This window comes from Heptranchias perlo, chromosome 3, assembly GCF_035084215.1.
Source record: "Heptranchias perlo isolate sHepPer1 chromosome 3, sHepPer1.hap1, whole genome shotgun sequence".
Lineage (NCBI taxonomy): Eukaryota > Metazoa > Chordata > Chondrichthyes > Hexanchiformes > Hexanchidae > Heptranchias > Heptranchias perlo.
Window position 1 is genome coordinate 37,905,087 of NC_090327.1, and position 18,207 is coordinate 37,923,293.

General features: G+C 46.8%; 1 protein-coding gene across 2 annotated transcripts in view; it reads right to left on the bottom strand.

The window, feature by feature from the left end:
- Positions 1 to 18,207, bottom strand: part of LOC137312294 (tubulin delta chain-like) — a 55,022-nt gene that overhangs the window by 35,815 nt on the left and 1,000 nt on the right. For both annotated transcript variants that reach the window (XM_067978899.1, XM_067978895.1), the window contains exon 2: positions 17,475 to 17,580. In XM_067978899.1, the coding sequence (XP_067835000.1) occupies positions 17,475 to 17,578 (104 nt within the window). In that variant the 5' untranslated portion in view covers positions 17,579 to 17,580. The remainder of the gene's footprint in view (positions 1 to 17,474; positions 17,581 to 18,207) is intronic.

Consider the following 18,207-nt stretch of genomic DNA (forward strand, 5'->3'; position numbering starts at 1 on the left):
GCATGCTAAACAGCGGAAGCAACATGCTATAGACAGAACTAAGCGATTCCACAACCAACGGATCAGATCAAAGCTCTGCAGTCCTGCCACATCCAGTCGTGAATGGTGGTGGACAATTAAACAACTAACGGGAGGAGGAGGCTCTGCAAACATCCCCATCCTCAATGATGGCGGAGTCCAGCACGTGAGTGCAAAAGACAAGGCTGAAGCGTTTGCAACCATCTTCAGCCAGAAGTGCCGAGTGGATGATCCATCTCGGCCTCCTCCCGATATCCCTACCATCACGGAAGCCAGTCTTCGGCCAATTCGATTCACTCCACGTGATATCAAGAAACGGCTGAGTGCACTGGATACAGCAAAGGCTATGGGCCCCGACAACATCCCAGCTGTAGTGCTGAAGGCTTGTGTTCCAGAACTAGCTGCGCCTCTAGCCAAGCTGTTCCAGTACAGCTACAACACTGGCATCTACCAGACAATGTGGAAAATTGCCCAGGTATGTCCTGTCCACAAAAAGCAGGACAAATCCAATCCGGCCAATTACCGCCCCATCAGTCTACTCTCAATCATCAGCAAAGTGATGGAAGGTGTCGTCGACAGTGCTATCAAGCGGCACTTACTCACCAATAACCTGCTCACCGATGCTCAGTTTGGGTTCCGCCAGGACCACTCGGCTCCAGACCTCATTACAGCCTTGGTCCAAACATGGACAAAAGAGCTGAATTCCAGAGTTGAGGGGAGAGTGACTGCCCTTGACATCAAGGCAGCATTTGACCGAGTGTGGCACCAAGGAGCCAGAGTAAAATTGAAGTCAATGGGAATCAGGGGGAAAACTCTCCAGTGGCTGGAGTCATACCTAGCACAAAGGAAGATGTTAGTGAATGTTCGAGGCCAATCATCTCAGCCCCAGGACATTGCTACAGGAGTTCCTCAGGGCAGTATCCTAGGCCCAACCATCTTCAGCTGCTTCATCAATGATCTTTCCTCCATCATAAGGTCAGAAATGGGGATGTTCGCTGATGACTGCACAGTGTTCAGTTCCATTCGCAACCCCTCAAATAATGAAGCAGTCCGAGCCTGCATGCAGCAAGACCTGGACAACATCCAGGCTTGGGCTCATAAGTGGCAAGTAACATTCGTGCCAGATAAGTGCCAGGCATTGACCATCTCCAACAAGAGAGAGTCTAACCATCTCCCCTTGACATTCAACGGCATTACCATCGCCGAATCCCCCACCATCAACATCCTGGGGGGTCACCATTGACCAGAAACTTAACTGGACCAGCCATATAAATACTGTGGCTATGTGAGCAGGTCAGAGGCTGGATATTCTACGGCGAGTGACTCACCTCCTGACTCCCCAAAGCCTTTCCACCATCTACAAGGCACAAGTCAGGAGTGTGATGGAATACTCTCCACTTGCTTGGATGAGTGTAGCTCCAACAACACTCAAGAAGCTCGACACCATCCAAGATAAAGCAGCCCGCTTGATTGGCACCCCATCCACCACCCTAAACATTCACTCTCTTCACCACCGGCGCACTGTGGCTGCAGTGTGTACCATCCACAGGATGCACTGCAGCAACTCGCCAAGGCTTCTTCGACAGCACCTCCCAAACCCGCAACCTCTACCACCTAGAAGGACAAGAGCAGCAGGCACATGGGAACAACACCACCTGCACGTTCCCCTCCAAGTCACACACCATCCTGACTTGGAAATATATCGCCGTTCCTTTATTGTCGCTGGGTCAAAATCCTGGAACTCCCTTCCTAACAGCACTGTGGGAGAACCGTCATCACACGGACTGCAGCGGTTCAGGAAGGCGGCTCACCACCACCTTCTCGAGGGCAATTAGGGATGGGCAATAAATGCTGGCCTCGCCAGCGACGCCCACATCCCGTGAACGAATAAAAAAAAAGAAACTTAACTGGACCAGCCATATGAATACTGTGGCTACAAGAGCAGGTCAGAGGCTGGGTATTCTGCAGCGAGTGACTCACCTCCTGACTCCCCAAAGCCTTTCCACCATCTACCAGGCACAAGTCAGGAGTGTGATGGAATACTCTCCACTTGCTTGAATGAGTGCAGCTCCAACAACACTCAAGAAGCTCGACACCATCCAGGACAAAGCAACCCGCTTGATTGGCACCCCATCCACACCCTAAATATTCACTCCCTTCACCACCGGCGCACAGTGGCTGCAGTGTGTACCATCCACAGGAAGCACTGCAGCAACTCGCCAAGGCTTCTTCGACAGCACCTCCCAAACCTGCGACCTCTACCACCTAGAAGGACAAGAGCAGCAGGTACATGGGAACAACACCACCTGCACGTTCCCCTCCAAGTCACACACCATCCCGACTTGGAAATATATCGCCATTCCTTCATCGTCGCTGGGTCAAAATCCTGGAACTCCCTTCCTAACAGCACTGTGGGGGAACCGTCACCACACGGACTGCAGCGGTTCAAGAAGGCGGCTCACCACCACCTTCTCAAGGGCAATTAGGGATGGGCAATAAATGTTGGCCTTGCCAGCAACGCCCACATCCCATGAATGAATTTTAAAAAAGGGAGAAAAGTATAGAAGGGTATCCTGAGAGGGTTAGATGAAGTAGGGTGGGAGGAGGCTCATGTGGAGCATAATCACCAGCATGGACCTGTTGGGCCGAATGGCCTGTTTCTGTGCTGTACATTCTAAGTAATCCTATGTAATGTAATGTAACATCTACCATTCTTTCTATGAATATTTCAGTTCCTTTGACTCAACTGCACTGGGAGGACTGTTTCGGTGTATTTCTTTGTGGAGCATTCGACCTGTTGCCAAGGATTGTTAGAAATTGAAAACTGACAGCTTCAGTCTGAAAAAAACAGGCTGTCATAGCATTAATGGGCCAATGATGAAGTCTGTATCGATTTGAAGTTTGTGTTGGACTCTCACTCTCATGCCTGTTGCCAGGGAGACTACAACAACAAACTTTGCAACATCCGTAACAAAATAGGCTGAGACTGCAGGTGGCTTTTTAAAGTCCAATGTATTTAAAGAATAGTTACCATACATGAGGAAGAAGGGACTAGTAGGATACGGGGGCAGGGTGAAAAGAGCTAATTAGATTGGGAGGCGGCTCGTGAGGAGTATAAACAACAACACAGACGAGTTGGACAGAATGGTCTGTTTCTGTGCTGAGGATTCTATATAATTCTATGTAAGACCAAATTAAGAACAGAACTGCTTCATATTTAGAAACGTACAATTTTACAACACAGGAGGCCATTCGGACCATCGTACCTGTGCTGGCTCTCTGAAGGAGCTCTCCACTTAATCCAATCCCCCTGCCCTTTCCCCACACCCTTTTAAGTTTTTCTTTTTCAAATATTTACCAACTTCCCTTTTAAAAACGCTGATAGGTTCTGTTCCCAACGCTGTTTCTGATTGAGCATTTCACATCCTAACAACCCTCACTCTGCGTTAATAAAAATCTCCTAACCTCTCCCTTCGCTCTTTTGGCGATGATCTCAAATTGATGCCCCTCTCATTACCGACTCACTGACCATTTGTCACAAACATTGAATTCCATACGCGTGGGCGAGGCTGCATCTGTGAGCATTGACTCTGTTTATTCCTGGCGTGATAGTGTGTAGACACTCCCATTTTAGGAAACATGGCTATGGTCGCTCAACATGTTGTACCCTTCAAGATCAATGACGCTCAAACATTCTTGAGGAAGGTGAAAGTCCCCGAAAGCTTGTGGGATTAAAAATAAAATTGTTGGACTATAACTTGGTGTTGTAAAATTGTTTACAATTGTCAATTGTAGAATAAGCTATCACTTGGGGAAGCAGCTAACAACGTATAAGTGTCAGCCGTGGCTCAGTGGTAGTGCCCTCAACTCTGAATCAGAAGGCTGTTGGTTCGAGTCTCACTGCAATGACTAGCACTCCAGGAGGTGCTATCTTCCAGATGAGACGTTCAACTGAGGCTCCGTCTGCCCTCTCGGGTGGACATAAAAAGATCTCATGGCGCTATTCAAAAAGAGAAGGAGAAGGGGAGTTCTCCCGTTCTCCTGGCTAATGTTTCTCCCTCAATCAACATCACCAAAACAGATTATCTTGTTGCTGTTTGTGGGAACATTCCGTGTGCAAATTGGCTGCTGAGTTTCCTACATAACAACAGTGATTAGACTTCAAAAGCAATTAATTGGCTTTGAAGCACTTTGGGACATCCAGAGGTGCTATATAAATGCAAATTCCTTCTTTCTATTTTAAATAACTGGGTGTTTTTCCCCATTTATTTGGCTCAGTACCGTTGCCTCTGTCTGACGCAATGGTGTAGACTGTGAAAGCTCGAGAGTAGTTAGGACACATGTGAGTACAGGGTCTGCGCAGGGGCATTTTTCAGAATTTCAAAAGAATTCTTTACCTCGATTGACCAGGATGCTTGATTGGACTTCACCATCTGAGTTAATGGAGCAGCCATGGTGCTGTAATGGGGAATGAACCTGTAATAATAAGCACCAAGCCGAGGGATCCCCTTGCTTGTTTCTTGGCTGGACCCAATGAAAAATGGCTTCTACCTCCAATAGGTTTTCGTTTCCTCCTTCTCATCCACTCAGTGGCCATGATACAATACCTCAGCCACACCAATATTATATTCATTGGCCTTAACCATCAGCCCTGCTTCACCTAATATGGTTAATATGTCAGTGATACGCGCAAGGTGTTCCTCTCATCTTTGACGAAAAATTGGTACGTCACCAATGCCCAGTAGGGTGCAATCCCCTTCCCTGTCAGAACGGAATCCATCATTCTTAAAATCGGCACATACATTCCTCATTCCAAAGGACACGATCATAGACCTGATTGCAAAACAAGTGCAGAGCGTGACCGGGCCTCTGTGTTAAGTAGCACCTCCCAATAATCTCATATCAGGTCCAAAGTCATTCATCACTCAGTGACCCCGCTCCTCAATGTGATTAGACAGACCCTGGAAGGGCCTTATTGCTCCCAGGGCCAGCATCACCTGTACCTCCCTTGGTCTGAGGATGGGATGGGGCGGATTGAAGCTGTTACAATTAGCACTGTTGCCGTAATTGAATGACTAGTTCAGATATAAAATTAGCCCGACCCTCCCTGATCGGATAAAATCTATTCTGCAGAACTAACCCATATGTAGCAATGTGTTGGCCATGACATCTGTTCTCATTGACACCACAACTCCCACGTCTGGGTACCTAGACATATACCGGTCAATTTTAAACCCTGGTGGGTTTTTGGGTGAGAGGGCGAGTGCAAAGCTCATTGGCCTAAGTTTGAGGCCCACGGTATTTTAACTCCCAGGCCTCAGCTGCATGCCACCAATCAGCTGCCCGTCGGATATGGCGGGACAACAAGTTTAGGCGGCCGAGGGCAGACAGGCTCGCCGCTAAGCTGGCAAGTTGTGGAGAAGGGGGTTTCGGGCGGTCACGCAGGAGGGTTGAGGGGGTGGGAGGAGTCTGGGGCAGGAGAGACCTGCCCCTCCTGTCCCCACAAAGAAAAGATTTTTTTGGAGGGCCTCTTCGTTCTTCACCTGGCAGCAGCAGCTTCCACATCCAGGTCTGAGTTAAAGTGCAATCAGGGTCCCATTGACCTAAGCCACGAGGCTCACACCTACTTCCAAAGGGCACCTTAGTCACCTAACGCAGTGAGCAATTAAAATGGTGGGCAGCAGAAATCCTTATTTACTCTATCAAAAATATATATAAAACAAGGATAGATAGAGATGGCAGGGCAGGTAGTGTATCATAACTGCAGCATGTGGGAGTTGGTGGAGACCAGTGAGATCCCGAGCAACCACATCTGCAGTAAATGTCTGCAGCTCGAGGAACCTCGGCTCAGAGTTGTTGAGCTGGAGTCCGAGCTGCAGACGTTGCGATGCATCAGGGAGAGGAAGAGTTGCCTGGACACTTTGATCCAGGAGGCAGTCACACCCCTTAGATTAGGTAGTAGTTTAAATTTGGTCAGTGATCAGGGACAGGAGGATGCCAGCACAAGACAGACAGGTAAGGGGATCCAGGATGCAGTGATGGAGGAGCCTCAGCCTTTGCCCTTGTCCAACAGGTACGAGGTACTTGCTACCTGTGCGGATGAGAACAAAGACTGCAGGGAGGATGGGCAAACTGACCACGGCACTGTAGTACAGGAGGCCATTCAAGTGGGGGGACTAAAAAGGAATGTGGTAGTCGTAGGGGATAGTATAGTCACGGGGATAGATACTATTTTCTGCCGGGAGTCCTGAAGGCTGTGTTGCCTGCCCGGTACCAGGGTTAAGGATATCTCCTCACGGCTGGAAAAGAACTTGGAGACAAGAGGGAGGATCCAATTCTCATGGTCTATGTAGGAACCAACGACATAGGTAGAACTAAGAATGAGGTTCTGCTGAGGGAGTGTGAGGAGCTAGAGTCCAAATTTACAAGCAGAACCTCAAAGATAATAATCTCTGGATTACTACCTGAGCCATGTGCAAATTGGTATAGGGTCAAACAGATCAGAGAGTTAAATGCGTGGCTCAAAGAGTGGTGTGGAAGACAGGAGTTTTGATTCATGGGGCACTGGCACCGGTATTGAGAAAAGAGGGAGTTGTTCCGTTGGGACGGGCTCCACTTAAAACGTCCTGGCGAATCAAATAACTAGGACTGTAGATAGGGCTTTAAACTAAAAAGGTGGGGGGAGGGTTCAGGTGAGGGGTAATTTATAAATCTAAAGAGAAAAGCCAAGGCCATAGAGCAGTATAGCGATTAGGGTAAAGATAAGCAGAGTGTGACAGGAAGGTGACAGAGAGTTTAAAGGTAATAGTTCATCACTGAATAAGGTCAAATCAGGGAAAAATATTAAAAAGTTAAAATTAAAGGCACTTTATCTGAACGCACAAAGCATTTGGAACAAGATAGACAAATTAATGACACAAACAGAGATAAATGGGTTTGATCTAGTAGCCATTACTGAGACGTGGTTGCAGGGTGACCAAGGTTAGGAACTAAATATTCCAAGGTACTTGACTTTTTGAAAAGACAGACAAAAGGGAAAAGGAGGGCCGGTGGCCCTGATAATAAAGGATGATATAAGGACAATAGTGAGAAAGGATCTTAGCTCAGAAGATCAGGAAGTAGAATCAGTATGGGTGGAGATAAGAAATAACAAGGGCCAAAAAACACTGGTGGAAGTAGTTTATAGGCCCCCGAACAGTGGTTATAGGAACATAGGAACAGGAGTAGGCCATTCAGCCCCTCGTGCCTGCTCCGCCATTTGATAAGATCATGGCTGATCTGTGATCTAACTCCATATACCTGCCTTTGGCCCATATCCCTTAATACCTTTGGTTGCCAAAAAGCTATCTATCTCAGATTTAAATTTAGCAATTGAGCTAGTATCAATTGCCGTTTGCGGAAGAGAGTTCCAAACTTCTACAAACCTTTGTGTGTAGAAATGTTTTCTAATCTCGCTCCTTAAAGGTCTGGCTCTAATTTTTAAGACTGTGCCCCCACTCCTAAAATCCCCAACCAGCGGAAATAGTTTCTCTCTATCCACCCTATCTGTTCCCCTTAATATCTTATAAACTTCGATCAGATCACCCCTTGACCTTCGAAACTCTAGAGAATACAACCCCAATTTGTGTAATCTCTCCTCGTAACTTAACCCTTGAAGTCCGGGTATCATTCTAGTAAACCTACGGTGCACTCCCTCCAAGGCCAATATGTCCTTCCGAAGGTGCGGTGCCCAGAACTGCTCACAGTACTCCAGGTGCAGTCTAACCAGGGTTATAGTGTTGGACAGAGTATTAATCAGGAAATAAGATGAGCTTGTAACAAATGTAATGCAATAATCATGGGGGACTTGAATCTTCATATAGACTGGGCAAATCAAATTGGCAAAAGTAGTTTGGAGGACGAGTTCATGGAATGCATTCGAGACAGTTTCCTACAACAATACATCATGGAACCAACCAGGGATCAGGCTATTTTAGATCTTGTCTCGTGTAATGAGACAGGGTTAGTTAGTAATCTCATAGTAAGGGATTGTCTGGGGAAGAGTGATCATAATATGATAGAATTTCATATTGAGTTCGAGAGTGACGTACTTAAGTCCGAAACTAGAGTCTTAAACTTAAACAAAGCCAATTACATAGGTATGAGGGGCGAGTTGGGAAATTAGATCAAAAAATATGATGGTAGATAAGCAATGGCAAGCATTTAAAGAAATATTTCATAATTCTCAAGGAATATACATTCCACTGAGAAATAAAAACTCCAGGGGAAAAGTGATCTGTGGCTAACTAAAGAAGTTAAGGATAGTATTAGATTAAAAGAAGAGGCTTATAATGTTGCCAAGAAGAGTAGTAAGCCTAAGGATTGGGAGAGTTTTAGAAACCAGCAAAAGATGACCAAAAAATTGATGAAGAGGGAGAAAATAGAATATGAGGGTAAACTAGCAAGGAGTATAAAAACAGACTGTAAGAGCTTCTACAAGTATGTAGAAAGGAAGAGAGTAGCGCAAGTAAACATTGGTCCCATGAGGCTGAGACAGGAGAAATTATAATGGAGAATAAGGAAATGGCAGAGACATTAATCAAATATTTTGTTTCTGTCTTCACAGTAGAAAAGACAAAAAACATACCAGAAATAGTGAGGAACCAAGGGTCGAATGAGAGTGAGGAATTTAAAGTAATTAATATTAGTAAAAAAAAATTACTGGAGAAATTAATGGGACTAAAAACAAAAAAATCCCCTGGACCTGATGGCCTACATCCTAGGGTTCTAAAAGAGGTGGCTGCAGAGATAGTGGATGCATTGGTTGTGATCTTCCAAAATTCCCTAGATTCTAGAACGGTCCCAGTGGATTGGAAGGTAGCAAATGTAACACCGCTATTCAAGAAAGGAGGGAGAGAAAAAACAGGGAACTACAGGCCAGTCAGCCTGACAGCAGTTGTCAGAAAAATGCTGGAATCCTTTATTAAGGACATGGTGACAGGACACTTAGAAAATCATAATATGATTAGGCAGAGTCAACATGGTTTTATGACAGGGAAATCGTGTTTGACAAATCTAATAGATTTTTTTCAGGATGTAACTGGCAGGGCAGATAAAGGAGAACCAGTGGATGTAGTATATTTGGATTTTCAAAAGGCATTCGATAAGGTGCCACATAAAAGTTTGTTACACAAGATAAGGGCTCATGGGGTTGGGGGTAAAATATTAGCATGGATAGAGGATTGGTTAACAGACAAAATAAAGAAATTAGGAATAAACGGGTCATTTTCAGGTTGGCAGGCTGTAACCAGTGGGGTGCTGTAAGGATCAATGCTTGGGCCTCAGCTATATGCAATCTATATTAATGACATAGATGAAGGGGCCGGATGTAATATATCCAAGTTTACTGATGATACAAAGCTTGGCGGGAAAGTAAGCTCTGAGGAGGACACAAAGAGTCTGCAAAGGGATATAGACAGGTTAAGTGAGTGGGCAAGAGAGTGGCAGATGGAGTATAATGTGGGGAAATTTGAGGTTATTCACTTTGGTAGGAAGAATAGAAAAACAGAATATCTTTTAAATGGTGAGAAACTATTAAATGTTGGTGTTCAGAGGGATTTGGTTGTCCTGGTACAAGAAACACAGAAAGTTAACATACAGGTACAGCAAGCAATTAGGAAGGCAAATGGTATGTTGGCCTTTATTGCTAGGGGGTTGGAGTACAAGAGTAAGGAAGTCTTGCTGCAATCGTACAGGGCTTTGGTGAAATCATACCTGGAATACTGTGTACACTTTTGGTCTCCTTACCTAAGGAAGGATATACTTGCCTTAGAGGCGGTGCAACAAAGGTTCACTAGATTGATTCCTGGGATAAGAGGGTTGTCCTAAGAGGAGAGATTGAATAGAGGTCTAGACGCTCTAGGGTTTAGAAGAATGAGAGGTGATCTCATTGTAACATATAAGATTCTGAGAGGGCTTGACAGGGTAGATGCTGAGAGGCTGTTACCCCTGGCTGGAGAATCTAGAACTAGGAGGCATAGTTTCAAGATAAGGGGTCGGCCATTTAGGACTGAGAGGAGGAGAAATTTCTTCACTCAGAGGGTTGTGAATCTTTGGAATTTTCTACCCCAGAGGGCTGTGGATGCTTGGTCATTGAATATATTCAAGGCTGAGATAGATAGATTCTAAGGGAATCTAAGAGAATCAAGGGATATGAGGATTGGGCAGGAAAGTGGAGTTCATGGAATCATAGAAATTTATGGCACAGAACAAGGCCGTTCGGCAAATCGTGTCTGTGCCAGCTGAAAAAGAGCCATCCAGCCTAATCCCACTTTCCAGCTCTTGGTCCATAGCCCTGTAGGTTGTAGCACTTCAAGTGCACATCCAAGTACATTTTAAATGAGTTGAGGGCTTCTGCCTCTACCACCCTTTCAGGCAGTGAGTTCCAGACCCCCACCACCCTCTGGGTGAAAAGAATTCTCCTCAGCTCCTCTCTAATCCTTCTACCAATTACTTTAAATCTATGCCCCCTGGTTTTTGACCACTCTGCTAAGGGAAATAGGTCCTTCCTATCCACTCTATAGAACCATAGAAAAGATACAGCACAGAAGGGGGCCATTCGGCCCATTGTGTCCGCGCCGGCTCAAAGAACAACCAGGTGCCCATTCTAATCCCACCTTCCAGCACCCGGTCCGTAGCCCTGCAGCTTACAGCATTTAGGTGCAGGTCCAGGTATGTTTTAAAAGAGTTGAGGGTCCCTGCCTCTACCACCAATTCGGGCAGCGAATTCCATACACCCACCACCCTCTGGATAAAAAAGTTTATCCTCACATCCCCTCTAATCCTTCCACCAATCAGCTTAAATCTATGTCATCTAGTTCTTGAACTCTCCACTAGGGGAAACAGGTACTCCCTGTCTACTCTATCTGGGTCCCTCATAATTTTCTACACCTCAATCAAGTCACCCCTCAGCCTCCTCTGCTCCAAGGAAAACAACCCCAGCCTATCCAATCTCTCCTCGTAGCTGCAATTTTCAAGCCCTGGCAACATTCTTGTAAATCTTCTCTGCACTCTCTCCAGAGCAATTATGTCCTTCCTGTAATGTGGTGACCAGAACTGCGCACAATACTCCAATTGTGGCCTTACCAGCGTTTTATACAGTTCCATCATTACATCCCTGCTTTTGTATTCTATACCTCGGCTAATAACGGAGAGCATTCCATATGCCTTCGTCACAACCTTATTTACCTGTACTGCCACCTTCAGGGACCTGTGCACATGCACTCCAAGGTCTCTCACTTTCTCTACCCCTCTCAATATATTCCCATTTACAGCATATTCCCTTTTACTGTTTGCCCTCCCTAAGTGCATTACCTCACACTTCTCCGGGTTGAATTCCATTTGCCACTTTTCCGCCCATTCCACCAACCTATTGATATCTTCTTGGAGTCTACAGCTATCCTCTTCACTATCAACTACACAGCCAATTACTGTGTCGTCTGCAAATTTGCCAATCATGCCCCCTACATTCAAGTCCAAATCATTAATATATACCACAAACAGCAAGGGACCCAACATTGAGTTCTGTGGCACACCACTGGAAATGGATTTCCATTCGCAAAGACATCCATCGACTTTTACCCTTTGTTTCCTGACACTGAGCCAATTTTGGATCCAATTTGCCACATTTCCCTGTATCCAATGGGCTTTTACCTTTCTGACCAGTCTGCCATGTGGGACCTTGTCAAATGCCTTACTAAAATCCATGTAGACAACATCCACTGCACTACCTCATCAATCCTCCTTGTCCCTTCCTCAAAGAATTCAATCAGATTTGTAAGGCATGACCTTCCCTGAACAATCCATGCTGACTATCCCTGATTAAACCATGCCTTTCCAAGTGACAGTTTATCCTATCTCTCAATATTGATTCTAATAGTTTGCCCACCACCGAGGTAAGACTAACCGGCCTATAATTGTTCGGCCTTTCCCTCGTACCCTTTTTAAACAATGGTACTACGTTTGCAGTCTTCCAGTCCTCTGGTACCTCCCCTGTATCTAGTGAGGATTGAAAAATGATCCTCAGAGCATCCGCTATTTCCTCCCTGGCTTCCTTCAATAGCCTGGGAAACAATCCATCCGACCCTGGTGACTTATCAACTTTCAAGGATTCCAATCCCTCTAGTGCTTCCTCTCTCGTAATGTTTACCTTATCCAATATTTCACACCTCTCCTCTTTAACTACTTCGTCCAGATCATCCCTTTCCTCTGTGAATACGGAGACAAAATATTCATTTAAAACCCTACCCACATCCTCTGCTTCTACACACAAGTTACCCTTATCATCCCTGATAGGTCCCACCTTTTCCTTAGCTATCCTCGTGTTCTTAATGTACTGATAAAACATCTTTGGGTTTTCTTTAATCTTACTAGCTAATATTTTTTTCATGCCCTCTCTTTGCTTTCCTTATTTCCTTTTACATCATCCCTGTACTTTCTAGAATCCTCTAGGCTTTCTGCAGTATTTAGTTTTCTGTGACAGTCATAAGCTTTCTTTTTCTGCTTTATCTTGTCCCGTATACTAGACAACCAGGGGGTTCTAAATTTGGCAGTGCCACCCTTTTTCTTTGAGGGTGGCACTGCCCTATCTAGGCCCCTCATAATTTTATACATCTCAATTAAATCTCCCCTCCTCTGGTCCAAAGAGAACAACCCCAGCCAACCCAATCTTTCCTCATAACTAAAGTTCTCCAGTGCTGGCAATATCCTCATAAATCTCCTCCGTACCCTCTCTAGTGCAATCACACCTTTCCTGCAATGTGGTGACCAGGACTATATGCAATACTCAAGCTGTGGCCTAACCAATGTTTTATACAGTTCTAGCATAACCTCCCTGCTCTTATATTCTATGCCTCGGCTAATAAAGGAAAGTATCCTGTATGCCTTCTTACCCACTTTATCTACCTGTCCTGCTTCCTTCAGGGATCTGTGGACATGCACTCCAAGGTCCCTCTACACTTCTCAGTATCCTACCATTTATTGTGTATTCCTTTGCCTTGTTTGCCCTCCCCAAATGCATTACTTCACACTTTTCTATTTGCCACTTTTCTGCCCACCTGACCAGTCCATTGATATCTTCCTGCAGTCCACAGCTTTCCTCCTCACTATCAACCACACGGCCAATTTTTGTATCATCTGCAAACTCCTTAATCATGCCCGCTACATTTAAGTCTAAATCATTGATATATACCACAAAAAGCAATGGAGTTGAGGTCGAAGATCAGCCACAATCTTATTGAATGGTGAAGCAGGCTTGAGGGGGCGTGTGGCCTATTCCTGCTACTATTTCTTATGTTCTTAAAACCCCTCATAATTTTACACACCTCTATTAAATCTCCCCTTAACCTTCTCTGTTCTAAGGAGAACAACACCAGTTTCACCAGTCCCTCCAAATAACTGAAGTCCCTCATCCCTGGTATCATTCTGGTAAATCTGCTCTGCATCCTCTCCAAGGCCTTGACATCCTTCCTAAAGTATGGTGCCCAGAATTGGACACAATACCACAATATTCCAGCTGAGGCCTAACCAGTGATCAAAAAGGGTTTAGCCTAATTTCCTTGCATTTGTACTCAATGCCTCTATTTATAAAGCCAAGGATCCCATATGCTTTTTTAAACAGCTTTATCAACTTGTCCTGTCACCTTTAAAGGTTTGTGTATGTGAGCTCCCAGGTCTCTCTGTTCGTGCACTCCCTTTAAAATGTTGTTTATATTTATAGTCTGGTTTGATGTCAGCTGCGGCTCAACGGTAGCACTCTCGCCTCTGAGTCAGAAGGTTGCAGGTTCAAGCCCGACTCCAGGGACTTGGGCACAAAATCTAGACTGACACTCCAGTGCAGTACTGAGGGACTGCTGCACTGTCGGAGATTCCGTCTTTCAGAGGAGAAGTTAAACCGGGGCCCCGTCTGCCCCCTCAGATGGATGTAAAAGATCCCATGGCACTATTCGAAGTTGAGATGGGGAGTTCTCCCTGGTGGCCTGCCCTATTTTTATCCCTCAACAATCATCACTAATACAGATTATCTGGACATGTATCTCATTGCTGTTTGTGGGGCCTTGCTGTGGGCAAATTGGCTGCCTTATTTCCTACATATCAATATGACTACTTTTCAAAAGTAATTAATTTGCTGTAAAGTGCTTTGGGATGTCCTGAGGTTGTGCAAGGCGCTATATAAATGCAAGTTCTTTCCCTTAAACCAGTAGACCGGCGGATCATCCACTGCCAGGGTTTCTCCTAGGCCGGTAATAAGTTCATGAGTGGGCCCCCACAGACTTCCCATTCTTTCCAGCTGGGAAGTGCCTTCTCTCAACTCCCAGATCATGAATCTTCCCACAGAAGCCATAGTCCCACCAGTCTGGCAACTGAGGATCATTCCACATTGTATTTCCTACCTTTTGAAAGATTGAACATTGAATTAATAACAGTCTGTCGGAAAAAATAAACCCCCAACCATCAAAATGTCTGCTCAGTGCCAGACTTTGTTTCCCAAAGGACTCCCAGTCTAGTTTCAGATTGGATTTGTTCCCAATGGAGCAATCAAGGAACTTCCCACATTCAATCCTGGTAGTTGGCTGCTTGTCGCACAGTTGACTCTCTACACTCAAGAGGCAGATTCCTTTGGCTGTTCCTTTTTCCCAATTTCTGGCCCCTCCTCTCTAGAGGCTGCAGATACTAACTGAGTGCAATACCGCATGAAATTCCCCATTCTTCATGGGTGAGGCTAGACAGTGAGTGTCGACGGGCTATTTGACTGTGCAGGACATCATAGCTGAGCTGGATCCTCTCTTCACCTAGCCAATAAACAGCAAAGGTTAATGGATAACAATTAGGCATGGGATCCCTGGCTAATTTCTCCCCACCCTAGCATAGGGCCAAATACATGGCATACATAGAAAATAGTAGGTGAGGAGGAGAGAGGCAAACACAAAGGGGTCGATTTTAGCATCCGCGATCGGGTGCGTTCCTGGCGGGGGGGCTCCAAAAAACAGGGATTCCCGGGGCGGGGCGGGAGCCGGGCTCCAACCCGCCCACATCCGGGTTTCCCACAGACGCGCTGACATGCGCGCGCTGCCCCCGCATGTGGGACTCCCGCCGGCAATTAAAGCCAGCGGGGTGCCACTTAAAGTATTTATCTTGGTATTTCAGGTCGTTTACAGACCTGATTAACGAGATATATTTGGAGGGATGGGATTTTACAAACAACTGGGACTGTTTCCCGTACTGGGGGAAACACTCCCACTTCAAATGGACGTATTGCAGCCAGCAGCCTGCGGCAGCTGCAAAGGTCCATTTGACAGGTGGTGGTGGGGGGGGGGGGGGTGGGGGGAGACCCTCTCTCATTGCAGGAGGCCACTCTGTCACTTTGGATAAAGTTTGGCCTCCACCACCCTCCTCCTGACAAGAAAATTCACCAACTTGCACACTTACCCCGGGGTCCAGACACATTTACTTACTTTGCGGACCCCCTCAGATGTACATCTTCCAGATAGGGGCCACCGTAGCTGCAGTCATGACCTCCTCAGAGGATGAACAGCATCACCAGCCTCGCCGGCCAGCCGTCCACCTCTGCGACGTGGAGCTCCACAACACAGTGCTGTGACACATCCACCTGCACAGCAGGAGGGAGGGCAACCGCAGAGAGAGATGCGTCGCAGAGGGCACTACCCTCGCCACAGGGTCTACAGACCGAGGCTCAGCTTCCTGGACCTCTCTGAGCAGCAGTGCACACGGAGGCTCAGAGTCACTCGACATGTAGTCGTGGACATCTGCAGCCTCCTTCATGCCAAGCTGCTCCTGGCTGGCCTGAGCACCATCTTCTTACCTGTCGCTGTCAAAGTCACCACTGCCCTCAACAACTTCTCCTTCGCATCCTTTCAGGGTGCCACCAGGGACATCGCCGACGTCTCTCAGTCGTCTGCACAAAAGAGCCCTGCAAATACACCTACAGCCACTCTGCAGTGACACAATGGGTGGCATCAGGTGTGGGTCTTCATAGTGATCCTCAGGAAAGGGCATTATTGCACAAACCAGACAAGATTCGCAAAGACGTGGCAGTAGTGGTGCCAATATAATATGTGATGTGAGTTGCTCAGAAATTAAATAGAAGTAAAAACCATGACAAACCCTCAAACACCCTTGTGCATCCCCTTCATGCTCACTACACGTTTGCCTAACGCTTCCTACTGCACATATGTGATGCATGCCCTGTGGCTGCAGCTCACGTAGTGGCAGGGTGAGTGAGGCTGACTGTGAAAGAGATGCATGAGAGGGTGAGTATGAGATAGAGCCATGAGATTGTATGAGGATTGGGTTGAGTGGTAGTGGCGGGATGAGTACTGGCGAGGTGAGTAAGTGCAGGTAAGATGAGGATGAGCTTTGAGTGGGTATGAGGGGTGATGTGACACAGTAATGTTGGCAGTGCAGAAGGAGATGTGGGGTGGGGGCGGTGATGTGGCAGACGGAGTGTAGGGGAATGAGCAAGTGTACTCACTTTGGCTGACCTACTTAAATCATTGCAGCGTCTCCTGCACTGTATGCAGGTGGGCGATATGTTGGTGGTGCAGGTGACCTCCTCTGCCACCTCGAGCCAGGCCTTCGTGGTGGCAGAGGCAGGCCACTTCCTCCCGCCCGCCGGGGGGAAGATCTCTGTCCTCCCCCTCCTCCTCACCCCATCAATAAGAGCTGGAGTGAGGCTTCATTAAACCTGGGAGCAGCCTTCCCCCTGGGCTGCTCCATGCTGTAATTTTTCCTATTTCTTGCAGCATCAGTCAGTGGAGGACTGCCCCTTTAAATAGAGCTCCTCCAGCTGACAGACCTTACTGCGCATGCGCAGTCCGCCCGCCGCGCAGCTCAGCAGCGGGGAACCCGGAACAAGAGGTAAGTGCATCCAATCAGCCTGCGATTGCGCGCGGGGCAGACTGATTTCACCGGGTGCGTTACCCACGCGCCCAATCGCCCCCCCCCCGCCGCCGCGAACCCCCTGCCCTGGTAATATCGGGCCCAAAGAGTGAGAGCCAATTGTACATCCCCAGCTGCTGGCTCTGGTGAGATCAGCTAACTCAGCAGAGATCAGAGATCAAACCTGGAATCTTTTGGTCTATCTGGCTTAGTGCTACACCAGGTGGTACTTTTACTCATTCGCCCATCAGAGTGCCAATGGCCAGACTGATTGGAATGAAAAGTCAATGCAACATAGGAACATTAGGAACAGGAGTAGGTCATTCAGCTCCTCGAGCCTGCTCCGCCATTCAATTAGATCATGGCTGATCTGTACCTCAACTCTATTTACATGCCATTGCTCCATATCCCCTGATGTCCTTACCCAACAAAAATCTATCGATCTCAGTCTTGAAAGCTCTAACTGTCCCAGCATCCACAGCCTTCTCAGCAACAGTCACTTTCCAGGTGAGATCACTCACCTGTTCACAGCGGAATTTGGAGCCCTTTCATTGGTAACCAGTTTCCACCACTCCTGTCCCACTTGATTGCCACACTGTCCGACCTGTAGCCAAATAGTGGACATTCCTAGAGGAAAAGGAGAAGATGCCAGTCATTACCCACACCTTTTAGGGAGAATCCCAATGAACAGCATACGTAGGAAATAGTGTGGAATAGGGGCGAGAAACAGACACAAAAGCCCCGATTTTAACCTAACCCACCCGTGGGAAAGGGGCCCATTTTATGCCCCACCCTATTTTACTCTCCACTGACTTCGAAATCGGCCAAGGTCAAAAGTGGACGTCCAACTCGAACCCACCCCATTCCTGACGCGTGGGTTAGGTTAAAATCGGAACCAGTGAGTGAGAGAGGGATAATAAAGCCAATAAATCCCCTCCCCATCAAATTTAGGAGTATGGCTCAGTACCACAGTAGTCAGTGCACTTACCCACCGAGTCAGAGAGAGGTTGTTCTTTTTGTATCTTATGTGGAAAAAAGGCGGGTAAACGTTTTTGAGGTACAGATCAGCCATGATCTAATAAAATGGCAGAACAGGCTCGATGGGTTGAATGGCCTACTCCTGTTCTTGGAAAACGGTGTGAAGTAGTGGGAGGATTTGCAGGCTGATTAACAGTCTTGACAGGCCGCGACATGAATGCTCCTTCCATGGCCGTAACTATCTTTATACCAGCCGATAGGGTGATTGGTCAGATA